The 16,986-nt window shown below is 21.3% G+C and overlaps 1 protein-coding gene across 9 annotated transcripts in view; it reads right to left on the reverse strand.

Moving 5' to 3' along the window:
• The window catches only part of LOC122512482 (transient receptor potential-gamma protein), a 227,031-nt gene that overhangs the window by 108,835 nt on the left and 101,210 nt on the right, over positions 1–16,986 (reverse strand). For 8 of the 9 annotated variants that reach the window (XM_043628332.1, XM_043628340.1, XM_043628337.1 and 5 more), the window contains exon 2: positions 9,704–9,756. In XM_043628332.1, coding sequence (XP_043484267.1) covers positions 9,704–9,737 — 34 coding nt within the window. In that variant the 5' untranslated portion in view covers positions 9,738–9,756. The remainder of the gene's footprint in view (positions 1–9,703; positions 9,757–16,986) is intronic. The other variant, XM_043628339.1, reaches the window with a different exon arrangement.

Below are 16,986 nucleotides of genomic sequence, written 5' to 3' on the forward strand. Positions count from 1 at the left end.
ATTTTCATAATATTTATGATATCCCGACTTTTTTGTCAAACGTGAAATCATAATAAATACAGGAAATTAAGTTTAGAAATTAACAATACGATAATTATGGATAATTATGAATAAATATAAATTGAGCGAGGTGGGAATAATCTTTTAGCTACTAAAGTGAAAGAATGCGGATTTAATTAGTAATGCGAAGTGCATATAATCAATTGCAAGCGAAACAGCGGGTAATGAATCTTCGCTGTTGAATATACATACATAATTTGTGTGGGTGTTTGTGTTTATGTATGTGTGCATAGACCTTTGTCGTCTGTATATTCCTGAATATACAAACGATGATATGCGATGTGTTTATACGCTAAATGTGGGTCAATCATTTTGACACCTTACACTAGTAGGAGCATGAGACACACTCTCAAGCTTATCCCTCTTGTCCACTTTGTAACAAGGCTTCTGTTCGATAAGAAGAAAATCAATTTAATAAAATACTTATTTTACCTTCGATTTTTTACCTTTCAATTTTAGGAAAAAAACAAACAATTTTTTTCGATATTTATAAATTTTTTCTCTGTATATTGAAATTTGAAATTGAAAAGAAAAACAATTTTTTTAAACAATTTTTTTTAAATTGATAAACGCTTTTTATCTTAAATTTTTTTTTTTTAATTTAATTTTTAGGTGAATGTTAAGTAAAGACAATTGTAAATTATGTAAATTATTACATTTTACTGCTTGGAAAAATATTTAACTTGAAAAGCTTTTGTCTGACTTTAACTGATTTGTACTACATGTAACCGAACTTAGAAATTGGAGCGCTTGCTTTGACTGCAACTGACTTGTACTACTTATAAACAAAAGTAGAAAACAAAGGGATTGATTTGACTATGATTTACTTGTTTTACAAGTTTTTTTTTATTGAAAAATCGAAAATATCTTGTCTGACAAAGATTGACATGTACTACTTAGAAAAGAAAGAAATGGAATTTAGAATTTGGAACTTTTTGTCTGACTAAAACTTACAAGCACTACTTGTAAATAACAAAACTAGAGAATGAAGGGTTTTGTCTGACTATTATTGACTTGTACTACTGAAAATTAAAAATAAGTTGTCTGACAATAATTGACATGCACTACTTATAGAAAAAAATTTGAAATTTAAAAATTAAGAGTATTTTGTCTGGCTAAAACTGACTTGTACTACTGAAAAAAAGAAAATATTCGTCTGACTGAGATTGACTTATACTACTCACATGCAAAAATTAAGACAAAAATAAAAGAGAAGATAAAATAAAATCAAAAGAGTAGAAAAAGGAAAAATTCAAAAAAAGAAACAAGGGAAAATCAATGGAGGAGAAAAAGGAAAAAGTAAAAGAGAAAAAAAAATTAATAGAGAAGGGAAAAAGAAAAAACTAAAAGAGAAAATAAAGAAGAAAAAATGCAGAAGATGATGAAAATAAAGAAAATAAAATAAAATGGACTTATAAGAAGAAAAGAAGAAGATCAAAAGAGAGAAATAATTAAAAACTCAAAAGAAAAGCAATTTGTCAAAAATTGAAGTAAAAGTTAATAATATTCAAGGCAAAAGAATTTTCCCAAGCTCTTCAAATTTCGAAAAATTTTTCTCCAGAGCTTTGAAACTTTCATCTCAATTAAGTCAAGTGGCGGAGGTTCTTTTGTTTCAAATGGTAAGAAGATACTGACTCTATGGGATTTTTTCGGCAAAAAAAAAAGTTTATTGATCGTCTAATAACTAAAAGCAGCTTTTCCGTTCATGTCAATCACACTTCAGTAAAAAAAAATTGTTCTTTTAAACCTTTTTCACAAATCTTCATCCATCACTGAATAAAGAAAAAACTAAACTCATTTTTTTTTTGAAACCTTTTGTTTGAAACTCACCTTTTTGTGAGTTCTGAAAAGAGTTTTCTCGTTTATGCAATTAAAGTTGACAAAAATTAGTTTAAATTAAACATTTATTCTATCTTAAACTCAAAGCTTATTTACTGTAGAAGACAAGATTTTATTGCGTAAGGAAGGAGCTAATTTTATGAAATTAAGTGGATTTTCTGAGTTAAAAACTCATTTGTAAAATTAAGCAGAATTTTCAAACTAATTTTATAAAATTAAATGACTTCTTTGAGTAAAAAGCTCATTTTTGAAATTAGACAGAATTTTTAAAATTTGTTTATGAAAAGGGATTTTTTAAATTTTTACTAAAAAAAGCTCACTTTTGAAATTTGACAATATTTCTGAACTATTTTTATTAAATTAAATGATTTTCTTAGTGAAAAGCTTGTTTCTAATAAATAAATTAAATAAATGAGCTTTTTACTAATAAAAAGTTCAATTTTTCGAAATTAGATAGAATTTTTGAACTAATTTTATGAAATTATATGATTTCTGTCAATAAAAATTTTATTTCAAATAAATAAATTAAATGACCTAATAAATAAAATAGATGAGCTTTTTCCTAAAAAAAATTTGACTTTTAGAATTCGACATAATTTTTGAACTAATTTTATGAAATTAAATGACTTTCTTAGTAAAAAAGTTTATTTTAAATTAATAAATTTCTTTAATATAGTAATCAAGCAACTTAATGAGCTTCTTATTAATAAAAAGCTCACTTTTGGAATTCGACAGTATTTTTGAACTAATTTTATGAAATTAAGTGACTTTCTTAGTAGAAAAGCTTATTTTAAATAAGTAAATTTCTTAAAAGAAGTAATGAATCAAATAAATTAGCTTTTTACTAATAAAAACTCACTTTTGAAATTCGACAGTATTTTTGAACTATTTTTATTAAATTAAATGATTTTCTTAGTGAAAAGCTTATTTTTAATAAATAAATTAAATAAATGAGCTAATAAATTAAAAATAAATGAGCTTATTCTACTAATAAAAAGTTCATTTTCGGAATTAGACAGAATTTTTTAACTAATTTTAAGAAATTAAATGATTTCTCTCAATAAAAATTATATTTCAAATAAATAAATTAAATGACCTAATAATGAATAAAATAAGTGAGCTTTTACACAAAAATCTAATTTTTGAAAATAGACAGAATTTTCAAAATAATTTTATGAAACTTAGTGATTCTCTTAGTATAAAATTGATTTCAAATAAATAAATTAATTATAACTAAATGAACTAATGAATAGAATAAATGAGCTTGTAACTAATAAAATAAGCTCACATTTGGAATTTGACATAATTTTATGAAATTTAGTGACTTTCTTAGTAAAAAACTTATTTCAAATAAATAAATTACTTAATTGAAGTAATGAATCAAATAAATGAGCTTTTTACTAATAAAAAGCTTACTTTTTAAATTCGACAGTATTTTTCAACTAATTTTATTAAATTAAATGACTTCTCTCAGTGAAAAATAAAAATTATATTTCAAATAAATAAATTTAATAAGCTAATGAACAAAATAAATTAACTTTAACTAATAAAAAGCTCTTTTTAATTAAACAGAATTTTTAATAACTGATTTGTATGAAATTAAGTGACTTCTCTGAATAAAAAGCTGATTTTTTAAATAAAACATACACTGAAAAAACAATTTACTTGATTCAAATAACCGATAATTGACCATTATCAATTAAATATTTAATTGAATCAAATAATATTTATTGCAGTTAATTAAATGGTATTTGCTTAAGATACTGAAATTATTGGTTCAAATACCATTTAATTGACTCCAATAAATATTATTTAATTCAAGTAAATATTTAATTGACAATACTTAATTAATCGGTTATTTGAATTAATTAAATTTTTTTTCAGTGTAGTTTTCAAAATAAATTTATGAAATTTAGTCAGTTCTCTGAGTAAAAAAATGATTTCAAATAAAAAAATAAATTAAATAAATAAACTAATGAATTAAATTAATGAGCTTTTTACTAAAAAAGCTCACTATTGGAATTCGACATAATTTTTCAACTAATTTTATTAAATTAAGTGATTTTCTGATTAAAAAGCTCATTTTCAATAAATAGATAATTTAAATAAACTAATGAGTCCAATAAATGAGCTTTTACTAATAAAAAGCTCGCACTTAGAATCCGAAAGAATTTTTTAACTTATTTTATGAAATTAAATCATTTCTCTGAGGAAAAATCATATTTGAAATAAATTAATTGAAAATGCCAATGAATAAAATAAATGAGCTTTACCTAATAAAAAGCTCCTTTTTAATTAAACATCATTTTTAAACTAATTTTATGAAATTAAGTGCGTTTCTTAATTAAAAGCTCATTTAAAATAAATAGATTATTAAATAAGCTTAATGAGTCAAATAAATGAGCTTTTACTAATAAAAAGCTCACACTTGGAATTCGAAAGAATTTTTTAACTTATTTTATGAAATTAAATGATTTCTCTGAGTTAAAATCTTTTTTTCAAGTATAAAAATTAAATAAAGTTAGTTATAATTTTCATTTTTTTGAAAAAGTCATGCTCAGCACACATGACTATAGATTTCAAATATATATGACAATAATTTAGAAATAACATTTAAAAATAATAGTAGATTTTGTGGAACTGAACCAGCACGTTTGTACATCTTCTATATATATAACATGATAAATGTCACATTCTTCTCTCTCTTTTTCTCTCTTTCTCTCTCATCCACCACTTTTCTCCTCAATTTATTTTACTTTTCTTGTGTGTTAAACTTCCTAGTCTCATGTTACCTTCCATTACATTTTTCTTTCATCGTCTTATTTTTCGTCGACAGTTTTATTTTCACCCCCCCCACCCCCTCTTCTTCTATGAGCATTGTTTATTGAGGCAAAAAACAAAGAAAAAATTATGATTACAAAACATACATTTGAGGATCATCAGTCTTTTAGTCGAGTGCTACTTTACGTTGTCGTTCATGTTTTTAGCTTAGCAAAAAAATGAGAGAGAAAAAAAAGAAAGAAGACGGATCATTTTTCCTATAACTTTAAATCGAGAGGAGAAAATATTGAGACACTATTAAAAAATAAAGAACAATACGTGCTGTGGTGCTTTTATTACACAATTGCTTTTTTATATAAACTTGATAGGCTTAACTTGTTGACCTATCGAACTTGATAATATAATGGAGACAGCAATACAGTTAATGAGAATGAAAAAAAAAACAGAGAAATGAAAAAGAAGAAAAGAAAACTTGCGGCAAAAGTGTCTGTTAAATTGAAAATTCAATCAATATCGATTCATTTTAGATTGATTGTTCATTTCGGTAATGACTTTTTTTATTGCGATTAATAATGTTCGTTGTTACTGTTTATCTATTTTTTTTATTTTTTCAATAATAATCAATAATAATAATAATAATAATTTATAATAAATAATTTAAACATCTAAGTTATTTTAAATTAATTATTATTAGTTTTACTATTGTTATTAATTTACCTCTTCACAAAATTCGTTCAATTTATTTTTTTTCAAATAAATTTAAAAATTCAATTTTCCCTTTTTTAAAAAAATATTTTTCGATTTATTAAAAATAATTTATTAATGAATAATAATTAGTTCTATTTTTTTTCTTAATTTCTCCCTTTAAAATATCGTTCAATTTCTTTTTTTTGTAAATAAATTCGCAATTTTATTCATCCGCTTTAGGGAAAATGAATTTTTTTTTTTTTGCTAAAAGCCTATTTTGCATAAAATAATAAAACTAGTTACTGGAGAGAGGCTTTTGAAATCTTCTCGATTTTTTTCACCTACAGATAAAAAAAATCGTTTAGCTCACACTTCAAACGTTTTAGCTGTAATAAAAAAAATAAAGTGATGTATATAGATTTTACTATCAAACTATACTTTCCTTTGCAAAAAAATTTATTTGAACAAATTTCAATTCGATTCATTACTCCATAGCATATTTTTATTTACTACATTTTTGAAATTATCATTTTTTCTTTGAATTTACTCGTTTACTGTTCAATATTTTTATTATTTTGAGTTTTTTTCTTTATTATCGTAGCTTTGCAGTAGTACAAGTAAATTATTAGTCAGACACATATTATTATTTTTATTTCATGCTAATATCATATTTTCAGTAGTACAAGTGAATTGTCAGTCATACATTTTTATTAGTAGTTTTATCTTATGTTAAAATTACCTTTTCAGTAGTACAAGTGTCAGACATATTTTATTATTATTTTTATATTAATATCGTCTTCTCAGTAGTTCAAGTAAATTATTAGTCAGACCTATATTATTATAATTTTTTTAATTTTATAATAATATTAATTTTATCTTTTCAGTAGTACAAGTAAATTATTAGTCAGACATATTTTATTATTATTTTGTTTATTTTGTAATAATATTTTTATATTATCTTTTCAGTAGTACAAGTAAATTATTAGTCAGACATATTTTATTTTTATTATTATAATTATTATAATTATTATTATTTTATTTTATATTAATATTACTTTTTCAGTAGTACAAGTAAATTATTAGTCTGACATATTTTACTATTATTTTTATTTTGCACTATTCTCATCTTCTCAGTAGTACAAGTAAATTATTAGTCAGACATTTTGTTATTATTTTTATTTTATGTAAATATTATCTTTTCAGTAGTGCAAGTAAATTATTAGTCAGACCTATATTATTATTATTATTTTTTTAATTTTATAATTATATTCATATTATCTTTTCTCAGTAGTACTAGTAAATTATTAGTCAGACATATTTTATTATTATTTTGTTTATTTTGTAATAATATTTTTATATTATCTTTTCAGTAGTACAAGTAAATTATTAGTCAGACATATATTATTATTTTTATTTCATGCTAATATCATATTTTCAGTAGTACAAGTAAATTATCAGTCATACATTTTTATTAGTAGTTTTATCTTATGTTAAAATTACCTTTTCAGTAGTACAAGTAAATTATTAGTCAGACATATATTATTATTAGATTTATATTAATATCGTCTTTTCAGTAGTTCAAGTAAATTATTAGTCAGACCTATATTATTATTATTTTTTTAATTTTATAATAATATTCATATTACCTTTTCAGTAGTACAAGTAAATTATTAGTCAGACATATATTATTTTTAATATTATCATTATTCTAATTATTATTATTTTATTTTTTATTAATAATACTTTTTCAGTAGTACAAGTAAATTATTTGTCAGACATATTATTTCTATTATTAGGTATAGGTCTGTTTATTATTTTTTTTATATATATTATTTTTTCAGTAGTGCAAGTAACTTATTAGTCAGACAGTATGTTATTATTATCATTATAATTATTACTTTTATTCTTAATTAAAAAGAAATTAAATTTAGATAAAAAAAAGTATAATTAATTAAAAAACAAATAAAATTAAAATATTTTTTTCATTTTTTACTTTTATAATATTATATTAATTTTATAATATTAATTAAAAGAAGAAATAAAATAAAAATATTATTTTAATTTTTTCCTTTTATATAATTTAACAATTTAAAATTTTTTACACATAAAAAGAAAAGAGAGAAATTTACATGATTAAAATATTTAGGTCTCACAATTAATTTAAATATTGAATTGAATGCAATTTGTCTGTGAGTGTATGTGTGTGTGAGTGTGTGAGCGTGCGCACGTGAAAAAATCATATTGACAGATAGAGAATTTCCCTTTTAAATTACGAGAAATATGTCGATTTTATCAGGATTTCAACGTCGTTGACATGCTTCTCTTCTAGCCGGAGAATCTCACTATTAAATAACCAAGAGACAACGACAGGGCGTCCATTCCCATAAAACTGAATTATAGCCGGTACTTCCAACATTCAAGGATCACTTTAAGTCATTAGATTTCACAAGTTCTCTCTGCTTGAAACCCAACATAAAGTAAAAACAGAGAAAGAGAGAGAGAGAGAGAGAGCGAGAGCGAGAGACAAGGAGAGAAAAAACTTATGCTTCATATAAACTTGCAAACGTAAGCTTCATAAAATGCATTTCTCACAAAAAATTTTTTCATATACGCAAAAAGAAATTTTGCAATTTTGATCGTGCAAAAATTTTCAGAACTCTATTTTCTCAAAATTGTCATTGTGATTGCGAATTTTTGTCAGTTTGAAAATTTTATTGTTGACGCTCTTCTTAGTATTTCTGCTAAATTGCTATATTATTACATGTCTGGCCAAATACGCCTTTTTCTACTTAGAACTTTAAATTACATTCTACTTCATTTATTTTAATTTTATTCGTTCATTAAAATAATAAAAATTACAATTTTAGTACTTTTTCATTATTTTCTATAAAAATAGTACAAGAAAATAATTATAATATGTTTATTTTCAAACCTCGAAAGATTTTAAATAAATTAATAATAAAAATAGTAAAATAAATAAACTAATGAAACATAAAAAGAAAAATACTACGAACGAACTTAATAACGTAGAAAAAATAATAAAAATAATCTAAAGGAATAATTACTTTTTACAAAATGACAATTTTTTTTACAACAATTTTTATAAAAAAAAATTTTGTTAATAATAATAATAATAATTGTTATCTTTACTTATAGGCAATGTCAACCTTGCTCGTCTAAATTAAATAAAGAAATTAATTAAAATTATTTGGTTTATTTTTTATTTGTTTATGTCGAATGACAGTGAGTTCGAAAAAAAAATTCACCGCCTCTGATGAAAGTTGTCTTGAAAATTCTTTATTAGGTTCTGTTAAACTGTTCTTTTTAGTACTTTAATTTAGTGTCTGTCTATAAATGTCTTTTTCCCCTATAAAGAATGTTTATTGAGTTACACTGGAGTAGCATTTTTTACTGCCTGATTTCGTGTCAAAGAATAAAAGATTTTTTTTTCTACTACTTATCAAGGTCAATTGTGTTGGAAAAGTCTCTTTTTTACATGTCTGTCTATAGACTTCTTTTTCTCCTAAAATAAAAAGTTAGTAAAAATATCAAAAAACAAAAAAAAAATTATACAGAATTTTTTTTAACACTATTCAATAATGTCTGTCTATAAAAGTATTTTTCTACTTAAAACCATTAATTACGTTCTATTACAAGTGTTTTTATTTTATTGTATAATTAACTTTTATTAATTTAAATACTGTCTGACTAAAATTGTTTCCTTCCACTTTTAATTGTGAATATTTATTTAAACTTTCAAAACTTTAGAACAATTAATTTTTAGCATATAAAATTTTTTTTTAATTACTTCTTACTATTTTTAATCACACTTATGTCTGAATATAAACGACAATTTCTACTTGAAAACATTCACCATGTTCTTTATCATCGTCGAAAACTTTTATTGTTATATGCTTACTGTCTGACTAAAATTGTTTAGTTCCACTTAAAAAATGCGATTTTTCCGCATTACTGAACTACTTTTAAGGAAAAATAATAAAATACTATCTAATATTTAGTCGCTGAATTTTTTCACAATACTTAATTGAGTGTCTGACTATAAACGAAATTTTCCACTGAAAATAAAATGCCTCACCTTATAGCATTTTTTTCTATTCAAATTTTTTGGCAATTATCAACATTTGTACTGATAGAAAAAAAGGAATTGTACCTAAAATACTATTAAATGTCTGTCCAAAAATGTCTGTCTCTCCTTATTTTTATAAATTTAAATCTTTTTCCACTGTTAGTGAGGCGATTTTAAGAAAATTATAGACATAAAAAATAATCGCACACAAAAAGCTCACGTCATTGTTTATGACAATTTGTACTCTACCTGTACTCACCGATCTCCGGTATGTTCCTGTCATGACCGGTTCCGATGACGAACTGTAACAGAAAGAAAAGAAAAAAGATTTTTAAAAATTACTCAAATATATTATTCTTGCTATTTTTTATTAATTTATTTTTTATTTTTTATTTGCTTAAAAAAAATATTTAAAAAAATCTGCATTTCGAAGGGCAATCGATAAAAAAATTAATAATTTTTGTAGCAAAATTAAAAAATTTTTTTTTATATTTTAAAAATAGTAAAAAATTAAATACAGAAATGATTTACTATAATTATTATTTTTACTACTATTATTACTATCATTATCATTTTTATTATTATTATTATTATTATTATTATTATTATTATCATTATTAATATTATTATCTCCATTAAAAAATAAATTTTGCAGTGCACTATTAAATTTCTTTGACAACTTGTTATCCTTTTTGACAAAGGAATTACAAATAGAATTCAATTTTTAAGTTTTCGAAAATTTTTTAATAACTAAAACTTGAACCTCGAAAAAGTTGTTTTCTTCTTTCTTTTTTTTTTTAAAAGTCAAGTTATATTGCCAGCAGCGGTACTTTGGAGAAATTTTTTCAACGTTGAAAGTCCCTAAAGTTTTCAGTTATGCAGCAGCTGTAACTCTTAATCGTAGAGATGGAAGATGCTTGGAATAATTTAACATCCACTCGTTTTCTAACCAGGGATCTTCTTTTCAACTGGTTTACCATTTTTTTTTTGTTCTTTTCACTTTTTTCTTTATGTTTCTCTGTTTGCAAAACAATATTTCAAAGATACAGATTTTATTATTCAGTTTATCTATTTTATTAAAGCAATCAATGAATTATTAAATTGAAAGAATTTTACTGTTTATTCAAAATATGTATATAAAAATTTTTCTATTTCTATACTCTTATAGTTGCGACAAAAAAAGTTAATTGCAAAAAAAGTTAGAGCTCAAAATCCAACTAATTTTGCCTAAAAGACAATTTTTTTTTAATGTTTTGGAAGGGAAATAAATTGAAAAAGATTTTTTAATTATACAATGCTCAAAATCGAAAAAAATCCAAGACCTTCTCATTATTTTTTATCAGAATATAATAAAATAGAAAAATAAATAGAAAAAAACAAAATGAATGTAAAGAAAAATAAAGTAATTAAATAAATGAATAGAAAATGAATAGAAAATGAATAAAAATAAATAGAAAAATACAAAATGAATATAAAGAAAAATAAAGTAAATAAATAAATATTAAAGTGAATAAAAATAAATAGAAATTAAAAAAAAAAAAAAAAAAAAAAAAAAAAAATTATATATCGATATATTTTCAAAAATAATAAAAATTATAACCACAATATTATTCCTCCTTTGCGATTGTTTCTATAAAACGACAGAAAAAAAACAGATTTAAAAGTTTCATTTTCAGAAGAATGGAAGTTAATTGGATTTCTAATTTAAATGATTCGTCTCAATTTTTTCTTCTTCTTTTTTTCTTAAGTTGGCGCAAAGAAAAATTAACTACTGAAAAGATCTTTATTGTCAGAGGTAATGACTTGTGGCTGTGTAAAATAGTTTCACCCTTAAAATGGTTTAAAGTAGAGCAACAGCAGTCAGAGGAATCTCAATTTTCTTTCTGAGAAAGAAATCTCTAAAGACTTCTTTCTTTCTCTCTTCAGAATAACACGGAATAACGAGGACTACTTGACGTTTTACCTTCGAGGGTTTCTTCTTAAATGTAATCGATAAAAACTGGCAGAAAGAATTTTATTTTCTATTATATAGTTATAGGACATTTTTTTATCAATATTTTAACAATTGATTTTTTCGTCAACAATTTAAATTAATAACTTTCGTCATTTTACATTAAATACTTTCCTTTATACAATTTTTTTATATTTTTTTATTTACTATAATTTGATTTATTTTTTATAAAATAAATAGGTCCCATTTCTAAATAAATAAATAACCAATTTAATTAATAATAATAATAATAATAATAATAATAATAATAATAATAATAATAATAATAATAATAATAATAATAATAATAATAAAACATAAAAAGTAATTAAAAATTGTATTATACAATATTTTATTTTTATTGATTTGGAATAAATTAAAATAGAAAAAAGTAGAAAAAATTTCCGAATATTTTTTTCTCATTTTAATTTGAGGGAATTTATGAATTGGAAATTTTTCTTCATTCAATGTGTAAACAAGAAGGGGAAATCGATTACAAAATTACATTATCTAACATAAAACTAAGTTGAAATGTTCCTTAGAGTAGAATTTGCAAAATTAGATTTTGGCGTTACATTGCATTTGAAATGCACCAGTTCACCCTACTATTTGGTATTCAAACCAACGTCATGTCTTCAATTCTGCGGGATTTCAACAGTTTAAAACGAAAATTTTTTCCCTTCAAACTTAAGCTCCACTTTCCAAGATTTTCAAAAAAAAAAAAATTTTTTTTTTTTTGTTTATCGTCTTATAAAGATTTTTTTCTCAACATTTTAGGTGGGACAGATTTTTTCTTTTCACAATATTCCAAGCAAATGATAATAAAATTTTTTTAATTTAATTAAAAATGAGAATATATTATAAAAACAATATAAACAAAAATTTAGAAATAGTATAAAGAATACAATAAAAAAAAAGAATACAATAAAAAAGTATTAAAATATTTAAAAAATGGAATTAGCGAATAAAAAATACTATACCTAAAGAATAGAATAATAAAATATAAAAATAGTATAAAACATACAGTCAAAGTATTAGAATATTTAAAAAACGTAATTAAAAATAAAAAAGAAAAAATGGTATAAAATTGAAATAAGAAAATAGAAAATAATATAAAAAATGCAATAAAAAAATTTTAAAATATTAAAAAAATAGAAATAAAAAATAAAAAAATTGTGTAATAAATAGAATAAAAAAATATATACATCGGATCAAAATTAATTTTAAAAAAATTTTTAAATAGTGTAAAGAATAAAATAAAAAATATTAGAATATAAAAACAGAATTAACAAATAAAAAATAGTATAAAAAATAGAATAACAAAATATAAAAATAGTCAAAGTATTAAATAATTAAAAAAATAGAATTAAAAATTAAAAAATTGTATAAAAAATAAAATTATAATAACAAAATATAAGAATGGTAAACAAAATTTTTTTTAAATTAAAAATAGTGTTAAGAATAAAATAAAAAAATATATAAATATTAAATATTAAAAAATAGAATTAACAAATAAAAAATGGTATAAAAAATAGAATAACAAAAAGTCAAAATAGTCAAAATATTAAAAAATTAAAAAAAGTAGATTTAAAATATAGAAAATTGTTTAAAAATAGAATAACAAAATATAAGAATAGAGTAAAAAATAGAAAAATAAAATAGGAAAATAGAAACACAAAATAGAAAAATAAAATAGAAAAATAGAAAAACAAAATAGAGAAAAATAAAAAAACAAAATAGAAAAATAGTATATAATAAATATTATGCAAAATAATATTAAAAATAGCATTAAAAAATAATACAAGAAATATAATAAAAATACAAAATAAATAGAAATTACTTAAAACTTTACCCTCGACGTTAACAATTTTTTTTCTCCTTGTTCTTTTATTTTTAAGAAGCAAAAAATTTAACAATTCCAATTTAGAAAAAAAATTTCTTTACAACAAGTGAAATAAAATTTGAAAAAGAAAAATTAATGAAAAAATGTTTATAATTCTTCTGAGAATTTTTAATTAAAGTCATTTGAAGAAGAGGAATTTTCACATGAATTTTCTTTTTTCACTGTTAAAATATTGCAAAACGATAAAATTCAACTTTTCGCAAGAGATTTTCATTCACAATGACAGTGATATCAGAAGAAGAGGGAAAAAAAAACGTTACCACCAAATGTATATGTAATATTTATATATGTATTCGCGCAGGAGTTTAAAAAGAAAATGTATATCTCCCCCGAGAGTTACAGGATTCGTTTCAATATTTTTACATCCGTTGCTCTTTTCTATCTTGAAAAGAAAAAGAAATGCACTTTAAAGTTTTATCGCGCAGTGCGAAATGTAATTTTTTTTTTCCTTTCATTTTTTTGAAAAAGTAAATGCAAAAATAAGCAATGATTCATATTAAATTCAAGTCGCTATTTCAAATTGTAAAAAAAAAATTAAATTTACCTTTTACAGTAAAGAGAAACTAATTTTTGGAAAAAAATGCCCCTCTTTCAAATTTTGTAAAATTCTATGTATTTATTTAAAAAATTCCCACTATTTTTTGTCCTATTTTGTCCAAAAAAAATTTATTTTTACTTTTATTATTACTTTTATTTTTACTTTTAAAAAAGAAATTGAACAAAAAAAAAAAATTTCGTTGATTAGAAAAGGGAAACAAATATATTTTTCGTTCGTTTTGTTTTTGATATTAATTATGTTTACTTATTTACTTCTGTTCTGAGAGTTTATTTACTTTTTTTTGAAATGTATTTTTAGGTGGACAATTTTCAAGATCAAAAAAACATTTAACATTAATCAATGAACGCAATAGCCACTGTTTCACGTGTGTATGTATATATACGATGCATTGATTCAATTTCCGCCCTGTTTGCCAACTCGTTGAATTTAACTCGATTCCCATTAGTTATCTATTTTTAGCCTCTGAATCACTATCGCGATAGCGGAACTTTGAAATATATCCACGTACTCAGGAATTCAATAAAAGAAGAGAGAAGAGGAGAGAAAAAAAATTATGTTATTCATATTTTTTACACACACTTTTGGTCAATGTAAAAAATTATTTTTGTTTTTAAAAACACAAAAATCGCTTTTATTCCATTCGAAGTATTTTTTTATAGGAAAGATTTTAATATAAGTCTCTTTATAAACTTCTTTTTCTACTTTAAAACGAACTTACGTTCTAATTACACTTGTTTTAGTTTTATACGCTATTTTAATGTCTGACTGTGGGGGAATTTTTCCACTTATCGACATTTTTACTATTTTTCACTATTAAATCTTTTATTTACATTTTTTTTTGTTACAGTTTTTAATACTTAAACAATTTTTTACTTTTTTATATTAAACATTTTATTTTGTATTAAACAACTTATAATTCAATTCTTACAAAAAAAAATGGTGAAGCTACTGAGCTATTTCTCTTTTTACTATTTTTTACTATTAAAAAATTTTTTCCACTTTTTCACAATTTTTATACTTTTTTACTATTTTTAAGTTTCATTATCACATTCTTACTATTTATTGTCCATTTTTTAAAAATATTTTACTATTTTCCTTCTATTTTCACTTTAAATTATTCGCAATGTTTCTCGAAACTATTTTTTACTATTTTTTAAATATTTTTTTTTACTTTTTTTTTACTACTTTTGACTAATTGTTGTACTATTTTTATAAACATTTTTCTGAATATTTTTAAAAATATTTTTTAACATTTTTTTTCTATATTTTATACTCCTAGAGTTTTTAAAATTCAAATAATATTTTTGTTGCTTCATTTAATTTGTATTTTACCATAAAAAGTATTTTTTGTTTCAATTTGTTATTTTTTGTTTGTTTTTTGCAATTTGGTTTCAAATTAATTTTTCTTCGTTCAGAAAATAATTTATTTAGTTCACATATTAATTATTTTGGCTAATGAAGTATTTATTTGTGTTAAAAATTAACTCTTTGGTTCAAAAAATAAAAAGTATTTGACTTGTAAAAATGAAAATATTTATTTGGATCAAAAAGTATTTATTAATTTTCAATTTAATACACTTTGTTTAGAAAATTATTTATTTGGTTCATTAAATAATTTTTTTGGTTAAAAAAGTATTTATATAAAAACAAAAAAAATTCTTTGTCTCGAAAATTTATTTTCTAAATTTAAAAACTTAGTTTCCTTCAAATCAATATTTCTTCAGTTGAAAAAGAATTTTCTTCTTTTAAATAAATATTACTTTGTTCAAAAATGTGTTTATTTCGTTCAAATGAATATTAATTTTGTTAAAAAGTATTTTTGGTTCAAATAAATATTATTTTGTTTAAAAATTCATTTATTTGGCTCAAAAATTATTTATTGGTTTCAATATAATTATACTTCGTTTAGAAAAGAAATTATTTAGTTTAAAAAGTATTTTTTAGGTTAAGAAAGTATAAATTTGTGTCAAAAATAAATTCTTTGGTTTAAAAATGTGCTTTTTGGTTGAAGAAGAATTTTTTTTGTTGAAAAGGTAATTCTTTGGTTCATAAATACATTTTATGGTTAAAAAATTATTATTTGTTTGGTTTTCAAATAAATATTTATTTCTTTAAAAAAGTATTTTTTGTTTTAAAATAATTTTACTTCGTTCAGAAAATAATTTATTTAGTTCACATATGAATTATTTTGGCTAATGAAGTATTTATTTGTGTTAAAAATTTATTCTTTGGTTCAGAAAATAAAAATTATTTGACTGGTACAAATGAATATTTATTTAGATTAAAAAGTATTTACTAATTTCAAATTTATTATACTTTCATTAGAAAATTATTTATTTGGTTCAGAAATTAATTTTTTGTTGAAAGAAATATTTATTTAAATATCAAAAAATAATTCTTTATTACGCAAAATTTATTTTCCAATATTAAAATTTAGTTTCGTTTAAATCAATATTTTTTCAGTTCAAAAAGGTATTTCTTCTTGTTTTAAATAAATATTACTTTGTTTAAAAATGTGTTTATTTGGTTTAGATAAATATTTATTGGTTCAAAAGTAATTATTGGTTTCAAATTAATTAAATTTTGTTTAAAAATAATTAATTTGTTATAAAAAGTAATTTATTAGGTTAAGAAAGTATAAATTAGTGTCAAGAAAAGTAATTCTTTGGTTTAAAAATACATTTTTTGGTTCAAAAAGTATTTGTTAGGTTCATATGAAAATTTATTTGTTTAAAAATGTATTTTTTGTTCCAAATAATTATTACTACGTTTAAAAACGTATTTTTTTGGTTTAAAATTAATTCTTTGGTTTAAAAAGTATTTTTTTAATTGAAATAAATATTACTTGGTTCAAAAATGTATTTGGCTCAAAAAAGTATTTATTGGTTTCAAAATACATTTTTTGGTTCAAAAAGTATTTGTTAGGTTAATGTGAATATTTATTTGTTAAACAAAATTTTTTTTATTTCAAATTGATTTTACTTTCTGCAGAAAATAGTTTATTCAGTTCACATAATTTTTTTGAACTAAAAAAGTATTTAGTTGTGTTAAAAATTAATTCTTTTCTTTAAAAATTTATT

This window comes from Leptopilina heterotoma, unplaced genomic scaffold (assembly GCF_015476425.1).
Source record: "Leptopilina heterotoma isolate Lh14 unplaced genomic scaffold, ASM1547642v1 Lhet_99, whole genome shotgun sequence".
In the NCBI taxonomy this organism is placed as follows: Eukaryota; Metazoa; Arthropoda; class Insecta; order Hymenoptera; family Figitidae; genus Leptopilina; species Leptopilina heterotoma.